The sequence below is a fragment of the Balaenoptera ricei genome, chromosome 2, assembly GCF_028023285.1.
Source record: "Balaenoptera ricei isolate mBalRic1 chromosome 2, mBalRic1.hap2, whole genome shotgun sequence".
In the NCBI taxonomy this organism is placed as follows: Eukaryota; Metazoa; Chordata; class Mammalia; order Artiodactyla; family Balaenopteridae; genus Balaenoptera; species Balaenoptera ricei.
Genome location: NC_082640.1, coordinates 42,138,886 through 42,152,549, shown reverse-complemented (window position 1 = coordinate 42,152,549; position 13,664 = coordinate 42,138,886). Strand labels below are relative to the sequence as shown.

The window sequence follows — 13,664 nt, the reverse complement described above, 5'->3', positions numbered from 1 at the left end:
GAATCCTTGCATCCCTGGGATAAATCCCACTTGATCATGGTGTATGATCCTTTTAATGTGTTGTTGGATTCTGTTTGCTAGTATTTTGTTGAGGATTTTTGCATCTATATTCATCAGAGATATTGGTCTGTAATTTTCTTTTTTTGTAGTATCTTTGTCTGCTTTTGGTATCAGGGTGATGGTGGCCTCATAGAATGAGTTTGGGAGTGTTCCTTCCTCTGCACTTTTTTGGAAGAGTTTGAGAGGGATGGGTGTTAGCTCTTCTCTGAATGTTTGATAGAATTCATCTGTGAAGCCATCTGGTCCTGGACTTCTGTTTGTTGGAGGATTTTTAATCACAGTTTCAATTTCATTATGTGTGATTGGTCTGTTCATATTTTCTATTTCTTCCTGGTTCAGTCTTGGAAGGTTATACCTTTCTAAGAATTTGTCCATTTCTTCCAGGTTGTCCATTTTATTGGCATAGAGTTGCTTGTAGTAGTCTCTTAGGGTGCTTTGTATTTCTGAGGTGTCTGTTGTAACTTCTCCTTTTTCATTTCTGATTTTATTGATTTGAGTCCTCTCCCTCTTTTTCTTGATGAGTCTGGCTAATGGTTTATCCATTTTGTTTATCTTCTCAAAGAACCAGCTTTTAGTTTTATTGATCTTTGCTATTGTTTTCTTGGTTTCTATTTCATTTATTTCTGCTCTGATCTTTATGATTTCTTTCCTTCTGCTAACTTTGGGTTTTGTTTGTTCTTCTTTCTCTAGTTCCTGTAGGTGTAAGGTTAGATTGTTTATTTGAGATTTTTCTTGTTTCTTGAGGTAGGCTTGTATAGCTATAAACTTCCCTCTTAGAACTGCTTTTGCTGCATCCCGTAGGTTTTGGACCGTCATGTTTTTGTTGTCATTTGTCTCTAGGTATTTTTTGATTTCCTCTTTGATTTCTTCAGTGATCTCTTGGTTATTTAGTAACGTATTGTTTAGCCTCCGTGTGTTTGTGATTTTTACGTTTTTTTCCCTGTAATTCATTTCTAATCTCATAGCGTTGTGGTCAGAAAAGATGCTTGATATGATTTCAATTTTCTTAAATTTACTGAGGCTTGATTTGTGACCCAAAATGTGACCTATCCTGGAGAATGTTCCATGCGCACTTGAGAAGAAAGTGTAATCTGCTGTTTTTGGATGGAATGTCCTATAAATACCAATTAAATTTATCTGGTCTGTTGTGTCACTTAAAGCTTGTGTTTCCTTAGTAATTTTCTGTTTGGTAATCTGTTGACTGGTGTAAGTGAGGTGTTAATGTCCCCCACTATTATTGTGTTACTGTCGATTTCCTCTTTTATAGCAGTTAGCAGTTGCCTTATGTATTGAGATGCTCCTATGTTGGGTGCATATATATTTATAATTGTTATATCTTCTTCTTGGATTGATCCCTTCATCATTATGTAGTGTCCTTCCTTGTCTCTTGTAACATTCTTTATTTTAAAGTCTATTTTATCTGATATGAGTATAACTACTCCAGCTTTCTTTTGATTTCCATTTGCATGGAATATCTTTTTCCTTCCCCCCACTTTCAGTCTGAATGTGTCACTAGGTCTGAAGTGGGTCTCTTGTAGACAGCATATATATGAGTCTTGTTTTTGTATCCATTCAGCAAGCCTGTGTCTTTTGGTTGGAGCATTTAAATCCATTCACGTTTAAGGTAATTACAGATATGTATGTTCCTATTACCATTTTCTTAATTGTTATGGGTTTGTTTTTGTAGGTCCTTTTCTTCTCTTGTGTTTTCCACTTAGAGAAGTTCCTTTAGCATTTGTTGTTTCGTGGTGCTGGTTTGGTGGTGCTGAATTCTCTTAGCTTTTGCTTGTCTGTAAAGCTTTTGATTTCTCCGTCAAGTCTGAATGAGACCCTTGCCAGGCAGAGTAATCTTGGTTGTAGGTTCTTCCCTTTCATCACTTGAAATATATCATGCCACTCCCTTCTGGCTTGTAGAGTTTCTGCTGAGAAGTCAGCTGTTAACCTTATGGGAGTTTCCTTGTATGTTATTTGTCGTTTTTCCCTTGTTTGCTTTCAGTAATTTTTGTTTGTCTTTAACTTTTGCCAGTTTGATTACTATGTGTCTCAGTGTGTTTCTCCTTGGGTTTATCCTGCCTGTGACTCTCTGCGCTTCCTGGACATGGGTGGCTCTTTCCTTTCCCATGTTAGGGAAGTGTTCAACTATAATCTCTTCAGATATTTTCTCGGGTCCTTTCTCTCTCTCTTCTCCTTCTGGGACTCCTATAATGCAAATGTTGTTGTGTTTAATGTTGTCACAGAAGTCTCTTAGGCTGTCTTCTTTTTTTTCATTCTTTTTTCTATATTCTGTTCCGTGGCAGTGCATTCCAGCATCCTGTTTTCCAGGTCACTTATCCGTTCTTCTGCCTCAGTTATTCAGCTATTGATTCCTTCTAGTGTATTTTTCATTTCGGTTATTGTATTGTTCATCTCTGTTTGTTCTTTAATTCTTCTAGGTGTTTGTTCTTTAATTCTTCTAGGTCTTTGATAAACATTTCTTGCATCTTCTTGATCTTTGCCTCCATTCTTTTTCCGAGGTCCTGATCATCTTCACTATCATTATTCTGAATTCTTTTTCTGGAAGGTTGCCTATCTCCACTTCATTTAGTTGTTTTTCTGGGGTTTTATCTTGTTCCTTCATGTGATTCATAGCCCTCTGCCCTTTCATCTTGTCTGTTCTTCTGTGACTGTGGTTTTTGTTCCACAGGCTGCAGGGTTGTAGTTCTTCTTGCTTCTGCTGGTGGATGAGGCTATCTATGAGGGTTGTGCAAGTTTCCTGATAGGAGCGACTGGTGGTGAGTAGTGCTGGGTGTTGCTCTGTTGGGAAGAGCTCAGTAAAACTTCAGTCTGCTTGTCTGCTGATTGATGAGACTATCTGTGAGGCTTGTGCAAGTGTCCTGATAGGAGGGACTGGTTGTGGGTAGCACTGGGTGTTACTCTGTTGGGCAGAGCTCAGTAAAACTTCAGTCTGCTTGTCTGCTGATGGGTGGAGCTGGATTCCCTCCCTGTTGGTTGTTTGGCCTGAGGCAACCCAACACTGGAGCCTACCCAGGGTCTTTAGTGGGGCTAATGGTGGACTCTGGGAGGGCTCACGCCAAGGAGTACTTCCCAGAGCTTCTGCTACCAGTGTCCTTGTCCTCACGGTGAGCCACAGCCACCGCCCGCCTCTGCAGGAGACCCTCCAACACTAGCAGATAAGTCTGGTTCAGTCTCCTATGGGATCACTGCTCCTTGCCCTGGGTCCTGATGCACACACCACTTTGTGTGTGCCCTCCATGAGTGGAGTCTCTGATTCCCCCAGTCCTGTCCAAGTCCTGCAGTCAAGTCCCGCTACCCTTCAAAGTCTGATTCTCTAGGAATTCCTCCTCCCATTGCCGGACCCCCAGGTTGGGAAGCGTGACGTGGGGCTCAGAACCTTTACTCCAGTGGGTGGAATTCTGTGGTATAAGTGTTCTCCAGTTTGTGAGTCACCCGGCAGTTATGGGATTTGATTTTATTGATTGCGCCCCTCCTACCGTCTCATTGTGGCTTCTCCTTTGTCTTTGGATGTGGGGTATGTTTTTTGGTGAGTTCCAGTGTCTTCCTGACGATGATTGTTCAGCAGTTAGTTGTGATTCCAGTGCTCTCGCAAGAGGGAATGAGCGCACGTCCTTTTACTCCGCCATCCTGAACCAATCTCCCAAAAAAGCTTTTATAGTAAGTCTTGAGATCAAGTAGTGATGAATTGGGGAGAATTAACAATTTAACAGAATTGAGTTTTCTGATCTATGAACATGGTGTCTCTATTTAAGCCTGCTTTAATTTTTGTTAGTAGTGTTTTGCAGTGTTTAGAGTACAAGTCTTGCTCATATTTTATTAAATTTATGCCTAATTATTTTATATTTCTTGATGCTATTGTAAATTATATTACTTTTGTTTTTAACTTCAATTTTTAATTGTTCACTCCAAATATATAGGACTAGTATTGATTTTTTTTTTTGTACATTGACTTTATAACCTTCAGCTTTGCTAAACTCATTTATTCTAGTAGCATTTTTGTAGATTCCTTGAGATTTTCTCCATAGATAATCATGCCATCTATGAATAAAGTAGTAAAATTACTTCTTTTCTACACCTATGCATTTTATTTCTTTTTCTGCTTTACTGCATTGGCTAGAACCTCCTGTACATATTGAATAACAGTGCTGAGAGTGGACATTCTTGCCTTGTTTTTGATCTCAGAGTGAAGTATCAGGATTTTTTAAATAGATGCACTTTATCAGGTTGAGGAATTTCCTTTCTGTTTTCAGTGTTCTGTGAGTTTTAAATGTTGAATTTTGCCAGATTCTTTTCTGCATCTCTTGATAATCGTTAGTTTGTGGGAGGTTTTGGTCTGTTAATAAATTGATTTTCAAATGTTAAACCAACCTTGCTTTACTGGGATGAATTTGGTCACGATGTTTATCTTTTTTCTATATTGCTGGATTCATTTTCCTAACTTTTGTTCAGGATTTTTTCGTCTGTGTTCCTGAGGATATTGATTTATAATTTTCTTATGTCTTTGTCTAGTTTTGGTGTCAGGGTAATGCTGGGCTTATAAAATGAGCTGTATATTGTTCCCTCCTCTTTTGTTTTCCTTAGGAGTTGGTGTAGAATTGCTATTATTTCTTCCTTAAATGTCTGGTGCCATTCACCTCTGAAGTCATCTGGGCCTGGAGTTTTCCTTACAGGAAGGTTTTAAACTATGTATTCAACGTCTTTAATAGAATAAGGGTGTTCGGATTATCTGTACGTTCTTGAAAGAATTTTGGTAGTTTGTGTCTTTCATGAAATGCTTCCGTTTCATCTAACTTGTTGTATTTCTTGTTCGTAATATTGATATTTCCTTATTATCCTTTCAGTGTCTGTAGGATCTGTAGTGATGTCCCCCTTTAAATTCTTGATACTGGTAATTTTTAACTTAGAATTCTTTTCTTGGTCAATCTAGTTAAAGTTTTACTGATATCAGTAAACTGATCTTCTAAGGATCCAGCTTTTGATCTTATTGATTTTATTTTTCTATTTTCTCTTTCACTGATTTCTGCTCTTTGTTTTACTTATCATGTTTGCTTTGTGTTAATTTTGTTCTCTTTCTGAGTTCTTAAGGTGGAAGCCTAGATCACTGATTTGAGACATTTCTTTTCTAGTACAGGGATTTAATATTATAAATTTTGCTCTGTGCATTATTTTGGCTGTATGTCACAAATTTTCATATGTGGTATTTCTATTTTTATTCAGCTTGAAATATTTTCTGATATTTAATGTTTCCTTAAGATTTCTTTTTAGAAGTTTTTAAAAAAATTTTTTTAAATATTGGGTTTTTCCAGACATCTTTTTGATTTTGGTTTCTAATTTGATATTGTTGTGGTCAAAGAGCATGTTTAATATGATTTTAATCCTCAAATTTGAGACTTGTGTTATACGACAGAATATATTCTATCTTGGTGAACATACCATGTGCATTTGAAAAGAATGTGTATTCTATTGTTGGGTAAAAGGCTCAGTTATGTTGATTAAATCAAATTGGTTGATGATGTTTTCCAAGTTCTTTATGTATATTCTTGCTGATTTTGTGTCTACCTGTTTTATCAATTACTGAGAGAAGGCTGTTGAAATCTCTAATGGTAGTTTTAAAAATTACATTATTTTTAATCTAATGAAAGTAGAAAGTTATAATGTTAAGATGGTTTGGAGTTGTAAAGGCTAAATTAAAAAAAAATGTTTTAGGGCGGGTGTATGTGCTTCTTAATATGCTTTAGAATCACATAGGTTTGTATTCCATTCCCAGTCCTGCCATTTATTACCTTAGCAACTCCTCCAAGCCAAGCTATTCTTTGGATAGAGATATTACAAACTTCTTGGAGCTAGTGTGGGGATTAAATGCAATAATATATGTAGAATTCTTAACCTGATGCCCAACATACAGTAATTCTTGAATAAATAGGAATTATTTTTGCATTTTCTAAGTTGCAACCTAGGATGTGAAATGCATATTTCAATATTTGATCCTTTTCACCTGTTAACTTATTTTTCTTTTTTATTTCACCATTGGCCTGCACCATGATCTTCCTCTTTGTATATCTTTTTTCCTCTTGCTTTTATATGCCTAACTTTTACTGACAGTTTCTTTAGAGTCTTAATTGAATATAGATTGCCTTGTGTTGTGAAAAAGGTTTTTTCTTGACATAATTTTACCCACTTTGCAGTAAAATGTTAAAGAAAAAGATAGGAGTGTTGGTGTGGTAGATATACTTGAAACAGCTGTATAAACATCCCACACTACTTCACTGTCTGAAACTCAATCTCTTTTTCTTTTTCTTCAGATAAACCGAGAAAGCTGGTGTACCATTGAGCCATGCCCAGATGCAGCATCTCTTTTGGCTCCCACGCAGAGCCCAGGTACGCAGGGGTTCTCCAACTTCCAATTTGCTTGAATGACTGCATCCAAAATGTCCATTTTCTAGAGCCACAGTCCCACTCTAATAACAGATTGTTTGATTTCAAGGTCTGTCCTTCATGAGCATTATGGGATAAATCAGAAGAAGGGGTGTACGTGATTTGGGTTTGTAGGCATTTTGTTTCAGAGTTGAAAATGAACATGTAATTACGTAAATTTCACTTCAGTATTAAGTTTTCACATGTGGCTTTATGATTTATTAATTCATCTGTGAAGGCGTATGTGCTGTACATGTATGTACATGTGATACAGGTTTCTTAATATGATAAAACTATAAATATGTATTATTAAGGACTAATCCTGGGGCTCTCGATTTTGGCTATGCATTGAAATTATCTAGGGAGCTTTAAAAATGTAGTGATCTCTGGGTCCTGCCCCTAGGGATTCTGATTTAATTGGGTTAGGGTGTGGTCTGGGCATCAGAATCTTTAAAAGCTCTGTTGGTTCCTCTGCTTTGTAGTCAAGATTGAGAGCCATAATCTTTGGAAGTATTGTCAGCAGTTGAGTGTTTCCTTAAGCACCCATGAGGTATTAGTAACATTGGATGAGGGTAAAATGCTCTTAAGACCTTGCTGGTTAATGACACAGCACATGATCTGTGGTTAGTTAGGAATCCCAACTTTTTATCCAAGTTTAGCCACTAATTCACTGTGACGTAAGGTACGTTCCCTAATGTCTATGTGCTCTATTGTCTTCCATCCCTAAAGCCTTACTGGCCTTTCTTAAGGGAAGAGTCCGAATGACCTGGTGAGTAACTGAAGTCTCTGTGACTGTTCTTGCAGCTGGTAATTTGCATTTTGGGCTCTTGAGTCGACTTTACCCAACAAAACCTCTGTTAACCTTCCCGATTTTCACTGACCTGCTTTAAAAATTACCGAGTTTTCATTTACTGGTCCTTTTAGAGACAGTTTAGCTGTGGATGTCCTGCAGTAGTATTAAATTTAAAGACAAATGGTTCAAATTCTCTATCTCCAGAGAAGTTTCCTACTGGTTCTCAATCCTCTGACTTTGCTCCAAAGGAAGTGTCAGAACAGTTGTGAAAAGTTCTTTTCTATTTTTCTCTCACGTGGAGAAAGAGGTTAAAGGATATTATTATGCTGTAGTTGTGTTTCGGGTCTCCGAATATTATAAGACTGACCTTGTTCACAGATTTAACTTACATTTTCCCCATCTCTCCCCCTAGAATCTTCTACTTAAAAGTATAGTACTTACTATGTTTTGGTTCTTTAAGCTGTTTGGGGCCTTTTCTAAAAGTGTAATTACTCTCAACCACTCAAGCAGTGAAACTGTCTGCTATGTAGAGGTTGCCTCATAATTTGAATATTCACAGGAAGTTTCTTCACATGCTGCAGTTTATTTTACTCGTTTAAGGAAATGAATTTTGAACCCCTGAGCATTTTCCCCAGGGCATAATCTTGAATTTTGTTCACCTTTTCCATACCCCAGCCCCCAAAAGACTTTGATCTTTTTAGAGTGATTCTTTTTAAACTTCAGTTTATCAAAACCCAAGATCTGGATTATGCTTCTGAACTTCAGACCTGAGATTTTTATTTTAGGCATAGTTTTTTGTGAATTCTAGGTACTTTCAGTCATGTAGGTTTCTTTCTTTTACTTTTAAACACAGCTCAAGAGAGCAATAGTATTAGACTAAATAAGATAGTAACATTTAAAATCACTTTGTATACTCTTCAATCCAGGATAAATGCAAACCTATTTAAATAGAAATAAATACAGATGCATTATGATTAACATGGTTCAGCAAAGCCCAGTGAGTGGGCTGCTGGTAAGTTTTCCTACCCTTCCTCAACTATAATTTGTTTACATATGTATAATTGAAACCTAAAAGACTAGATAGCACTTTAAAAGTGCACATTTTGTTAGCTTTTAAAAAGCTAGTGGCTCAGGACACAAAAGTTATAGACAGATTTATATGTGGGTCATAAAATGGGGCTGGCCCACCTCAAGGTGTAATGTCCTTACTGGATACTTGTCAAATCACATGTTACAGGTTAATGAAGCCTTAACTCCATTAGGCATGTTTATCGCATGCCTGCTGTGTCCTCAGGGGCGGAGTTCTGGTTACTATATGTATAAATTATTTCTAACCATCCCTACAACTATTTTAGGGAGGTACAAATCATCCCATTTCATTGGTATGGAAATGGAGACTTAGAGGGTCAAATTCCTTCTTGCCTGGGATCTTTTTGCTATAAGTATTCAGATCCAGATTTGAGCCACATCAGCCTCACTCTGAAACCAATGATTACTCGTTCCTGTTTATACCTTTGTTTGCCGCTCCTCTTTATTCCTTAGGAAGAGAGCATGTAAGAAGAAAGGAAAGATTTCATCCATTTTGAAAACTTGTCAACACATGTGAAATGGGGTATAGATTAGCTCTGCCTTAGGGTCCCCCCCACTTCCATTTGTGGGGTTTCATAATGTCTTAAGGTCCTTTTCTCTCCCTTGTTCCTTGTTTTCATAGTCTTCCCTCCGCCCCAGCTCACCAACCAACATTGTATCACAGCAGCAGATTCTCATCCCAGACTTGGTTTGTGGTCCCTTGTAGTGCTGGCTTGGATTTATTTTCTGGGTGAGGTATTCCTGCCAGGGCTGAGTCTGGATCTTCCCCGTGGATTTTCCATTAGAATGTCTTGAGCTGCTCTGTTTCCCAGGTCTGGAATTGGGACGTGGTCTGTTTGACTGCCAGCTGGACAGCTAGCACCTTAGCATAGTTGCTGCGGCAGCCCTTTCTTTCCTTGGCCAGTCCCCCTATTTTCCCCTCAACCATGGAGTGGAGTTTTTGATTTTTCCAAGTGGGGAAAAGGTGTGGGGGGAACAAGTAGAAAAATCACAGCCACCAGCTCCACCTAAGTTAGTACATACTCTGGGATGTGGGAAAAAAGGGACCAGAACTCCAGAATCCCCATGATTTCCAGTCTTTGAAAGGCCTTTGAAAGGCAAGGTTATTCCCATTAAGTAACACACTCAGAGATAGTTTGGACCAAGACTGAAATGGACCAAGGTAATTTTTTCTTTAACTGAAACATTTTCAGATTAATCTGCGGGCCGTGCCTCTATTCCTATGGCATCCTTTCTGTACTTCTGTGTTGAAATTACCTCTTAATATATTCATTTCTACTACAAAATTGTAAACTACTCCCCCCCACCACATACACACAAACATTAGACATCTCTTTTTATTTGGATAATTCCCAGTACCTAGTCAAATGCCTAACTAATAGAAAAGGTAATTTTATTGACAAGTGATTCATGACCTGTATCAGTGCAGTGCCTCTTTGACCCTTCCTCTAAGATTCCTGGCTAATGCAGGGCAAATTATTTATTTATTGATGATCAATTATTAGTTAATTTAGGTAAGAAAAACTTCCTCTTCTCATAATCTCTGAACACAGACCTGTACACACACACGCACACACACACACACACACACACACACATACATTTATTGTCTAAGCATAGACTGTAAGAATTAAAAGAGACATTAGGGGTCATCTAGTTCAGTCTCCACGTCCACTTCTGCGCAGACAGCTTTTTCGAAATGTCTTGCCACGGTCACTCAACCTTTGCTCCAGCCCTTCTGGTGAACAAGCCTCATGACTTTATAAGGCTGCCAGCCTACGGCCCGAAGCCCCGTTATAGTGAAGCTCTGGCTTCCACTTGGCGGACTTTGTTCTCCCTCCTGAATGGCACAGGGCAAATCTGCAGCCATCCTCAAGACACATTTTCTTCAAGCTCCTCTGCAACCTGAATGCATCTCAGGTGTTTCCACTCATGGTGACCTCATTACCATGCATGCATTTTTGTTTATCAGTGTTTTAATTTAATTTATCAATATTTAGGAACAAACACAACCGTATAGGTGCAGTGTTGGTGGCACATACTGGCCAGACTGTCCCCATTTTGGATTTGGGTGCATTGTCTATTAATAGAGCCTACAACTATTAGTATTTCTGTTTGTTTTGCCATAACCTTGTATTGTCACCTCCTCTTGAATTTGCTTTCAAGCAAAACCTCCAGGTAGAGTTCTCATGAACTACTAGGTAGCCAGGTTATCTACTCTGTCCCTCATCACTTAGTATCACCTGCAGGTTTGATAAACATACGTATGTTTTTCCAAATCATGCATAATGCTAACTAGAATGGAAACGCTTCATTCTTCAAAACTTCTTGAAGGAGGTTGATATCTTTCTTGGTTTCACTATGTACATAGAGATATTTTTATCTGCTGTCATCAGGTCACATGTCCTTTTTGTTTACAGAGTTAAAGAAGAGAATGGGTTAAATACTTTGCTAATTTAAGCATACAGATCTTTAGAATCCCTAGATGTACCAATGTAATATTTCTATCAAGGCCCCCTCTGTCTGGTTTACCAGAGTCCATATCCTAGTTGTTGAACTGAAAACAGATTCTAGATTATATATTTTTCTTCATCACATTATTCGTCCAATGTCAGATCTATTTAAGGTAGGAGAATTTAAATAGTTATATTTCTGGTATTGCTTAATAGAACCCGTGAGTTTAATACACTGATACGTTTTATTAGTTATGCTCCCCCTTTGTCTTTTATCTCGGTATTTTGATAAAGTAACAAGTTTCCAGAAAGAACTTAAGTCTCAAAACAGAAATTGCCCACAAACCCTATCACATAGTTTCCTAATAAGGAACTTCTGATTTTGGTAGCAAAAGAAATAAATTCTGTAACTACCGGGAGGAAAAGATCATTATTTAAATACATAGGTGGAATTATGGTTCTAAATCATTGTTTTATCTTTCTGTACCTGTGGTTTACATGACAAACTCATGGTTGTCCTGTAGTAACTGTATCAACTGAGAATTGAAAGCTAGTAATTCGACTGTGTCCTTTACAGCTTCTTAGTATGAGGAGGGAGGGGGATTGATCAGTTGGTTGATTTAAAAGGCTGGAATGAAAAGAAACTGATTCTTTTTTTAAAGCAGTGGTTGAATAAATTTTCTTTTTCAGAATGTGATAACTTCCTGGATGTTGGATTGGGCAGAGAGTGTGCCTCAAAACAAGGTGTCCTTAAAAGAGAATCTGGGAGTGATTCTGACCTCTTCCACTCACCGAGTGAAGAAGTGGACAGCATTATCTTCTCCAAGGTACTGTTGGCCTCAGTGTGTGACTCCTACTAGCCTTATAGGGCTTCTCTTCAGGTCTTAGAGAAGTGTAAATGCTCCCTTTCAGAGAATGAAGCTCCAGGTTGCCAGGCCTTAGAAAGAGGCCTTGGCCACTTTATTTTCTGTAGAATCATGGCTGGTTACGTGCAGGTTTTGAAGGTCACATTGAAGCCTAAAGAAATGGAAGTTCCTTTAATGTGAATTAAATCAGATGACAGTGAATACTTCTCAGGGGGCAGGAAGGAACCACAGCTCAGACTGTATGACGTCATGTGTATAAACTAACCACAGAGCCTTCTGATTAATGTGTTTAGGCCTGAAGCTCGCTGCTGAGCTTGGTGATGTCACCCGTCCTCATCGAGCCTGCTTCATTGGAAGTTTCTAGAGCTCTGCTCAGGAATCCAAGCTTTCTCACTAGTGAAAAGCCAAGCCCATCCACATGAATCACCTCGTGTTTTCATATAATTTGAGGCTCTAAGAGAGTGGTGGGGGTGGGGGGGTTGCTTTCTTTTGCTTATGTTTGTATCTAGTTGCAGCAAGGTTGGTTTTGTCTCCTAAGAAGAGTAGAGGCCTTTCCCACAGCAGGATCAGCAAATGGTACTCAGTTATATGCCACAAGTGCTTGTCTTTATAATAGAGAGTGGTTGAGGGGGCAGAAACAAGGCAGCTGTGCAGACGCCTTTGTGAGGGTTCACGATGACTTTGGAGAAGTGATGAGAGCAGTTGGGTTAGTGGATGATTAGGTTCTCCAAGGCAGCGTGATGATGCTGGGTTTAAAAGTTACGCTAGAAGAAGGCTTACCGTTCTGGGCTTACCGTTCTGGGACTCTGGTCTGGAATGTATTTAAGCCTCTGTGCATTTACTTTCACTTTCCCTTCATTTTTGCTCAGCGGCTCTCATATGGCCGCTTGGCCTCCCCTCGCCCTTTTCCTCGTTCCTTTTCCTTGTGGTCATTGTCTTCCAGAGGGCCTTGGAAAGACTCATGGAATTGTTACTCATAGAAGGGATTCTGTAAAGTAAAAAGTCCACACAACTTGGAGGATCTGTCCTTCTCTGAAGTTATTTAGGGAGAGGGACACCAATATGATCTTTTTTTTTTAACCAACAGAATTTAGGTAATTTCCACTGTGATTTTGAGGTTTTCATTGTAAGGACTCCTAAAGTGTCTGCCTCCCCCCAAGGGGAATACCATTCCAAAGGTGCATGTCTTTAAAAATGTATTGCTTTTGTCTGAGATAAATAGATTAGATAATATCTCTAAGTTCCAGCTTTAAAACAGTCATCAGTAATCACTGAAGCTGGGTCATGGATGCATGAGGATTTGTTAAACATTTATATATGTGTGAAAATTTTCTTAGTTAGAAATTTTTAACAAATTGCAAAGTCTCTGTTAAGAAATAATTGCTTGAACCTCCTAGGTGCATGACAGCTTGCCCTGGGTGTTACCATCTCTGCAGAATGATAGTTATTTCTGGTTACTAAATTGAATGATTTTCCTAGCTAAGGAGAATTAGAATTTACTGCATTTTACCTAATTATTCAAACTGCCAAAAGCATTTAGGAGATTGTTCATACAAATGGCCAGTGCTAGATTTGGCAGTTTTTTCAGGATGACTGGACAGATACAATTTTTAAAGGTCGCAGCATATTTCTGAATAAACTTTTACCAACATTTCATACTGGGGTGCCTCAGCAAGTCTAGAAATGGCGATGCACTTTCACCTCTTCATGCTGACAGAAGAATGTCTGATGGCCTGGGGCGAGATTTGGAGGGTCCTTCCTCTTAGTGTCTCCGCTCTACCACGGTTGTTAGTGACAGAGAGGTTTTGCAATAATGTTTTCTCTAGCATTCATAAAACCAAGGGTTTACATGTGAAAGGAAAAGGAGACAGACAGACTCATGTGTACAAGATGCTTACTTTATACTAGGCACTGAACAGAATTTTTTACGTATGTGATCACATTTCATGCTCCCAGCAACCCTGCAAGGTGGGT

The 13,664-nt window shown here is 38.6% G+C and overlaps 1 protein-coding gene across 15 annotated transcripts in view; it reads left to right on the top strand.

Moving 5' to 3' along the window:
- Window positions 1-13,664, top strand: part of AKAP13 (A-kinase anchoring protein 13) — a 344,171-nt gene that overhangs the window by 242,738 nt on the left and 87,769 nt on the right. For all 15 annotated transcript variants that reach the window (XM_059912544.1, XM_059912539.1, XM_059912543.1 and 12 more), the window contains 2 exons: window positions 6,378-6,453; window positions 11,515-11,651. In XM_059912544.1, the coding sequence (XP_059768527.1) occupies window positions 6,378-6,453; window positions 11,515-11,651 (213 nt within the window). The remainder of the gene's footprint in view (window positions 1-6,377; window positions 6,454-11,514; window positions 11,652-13,664) is intronic.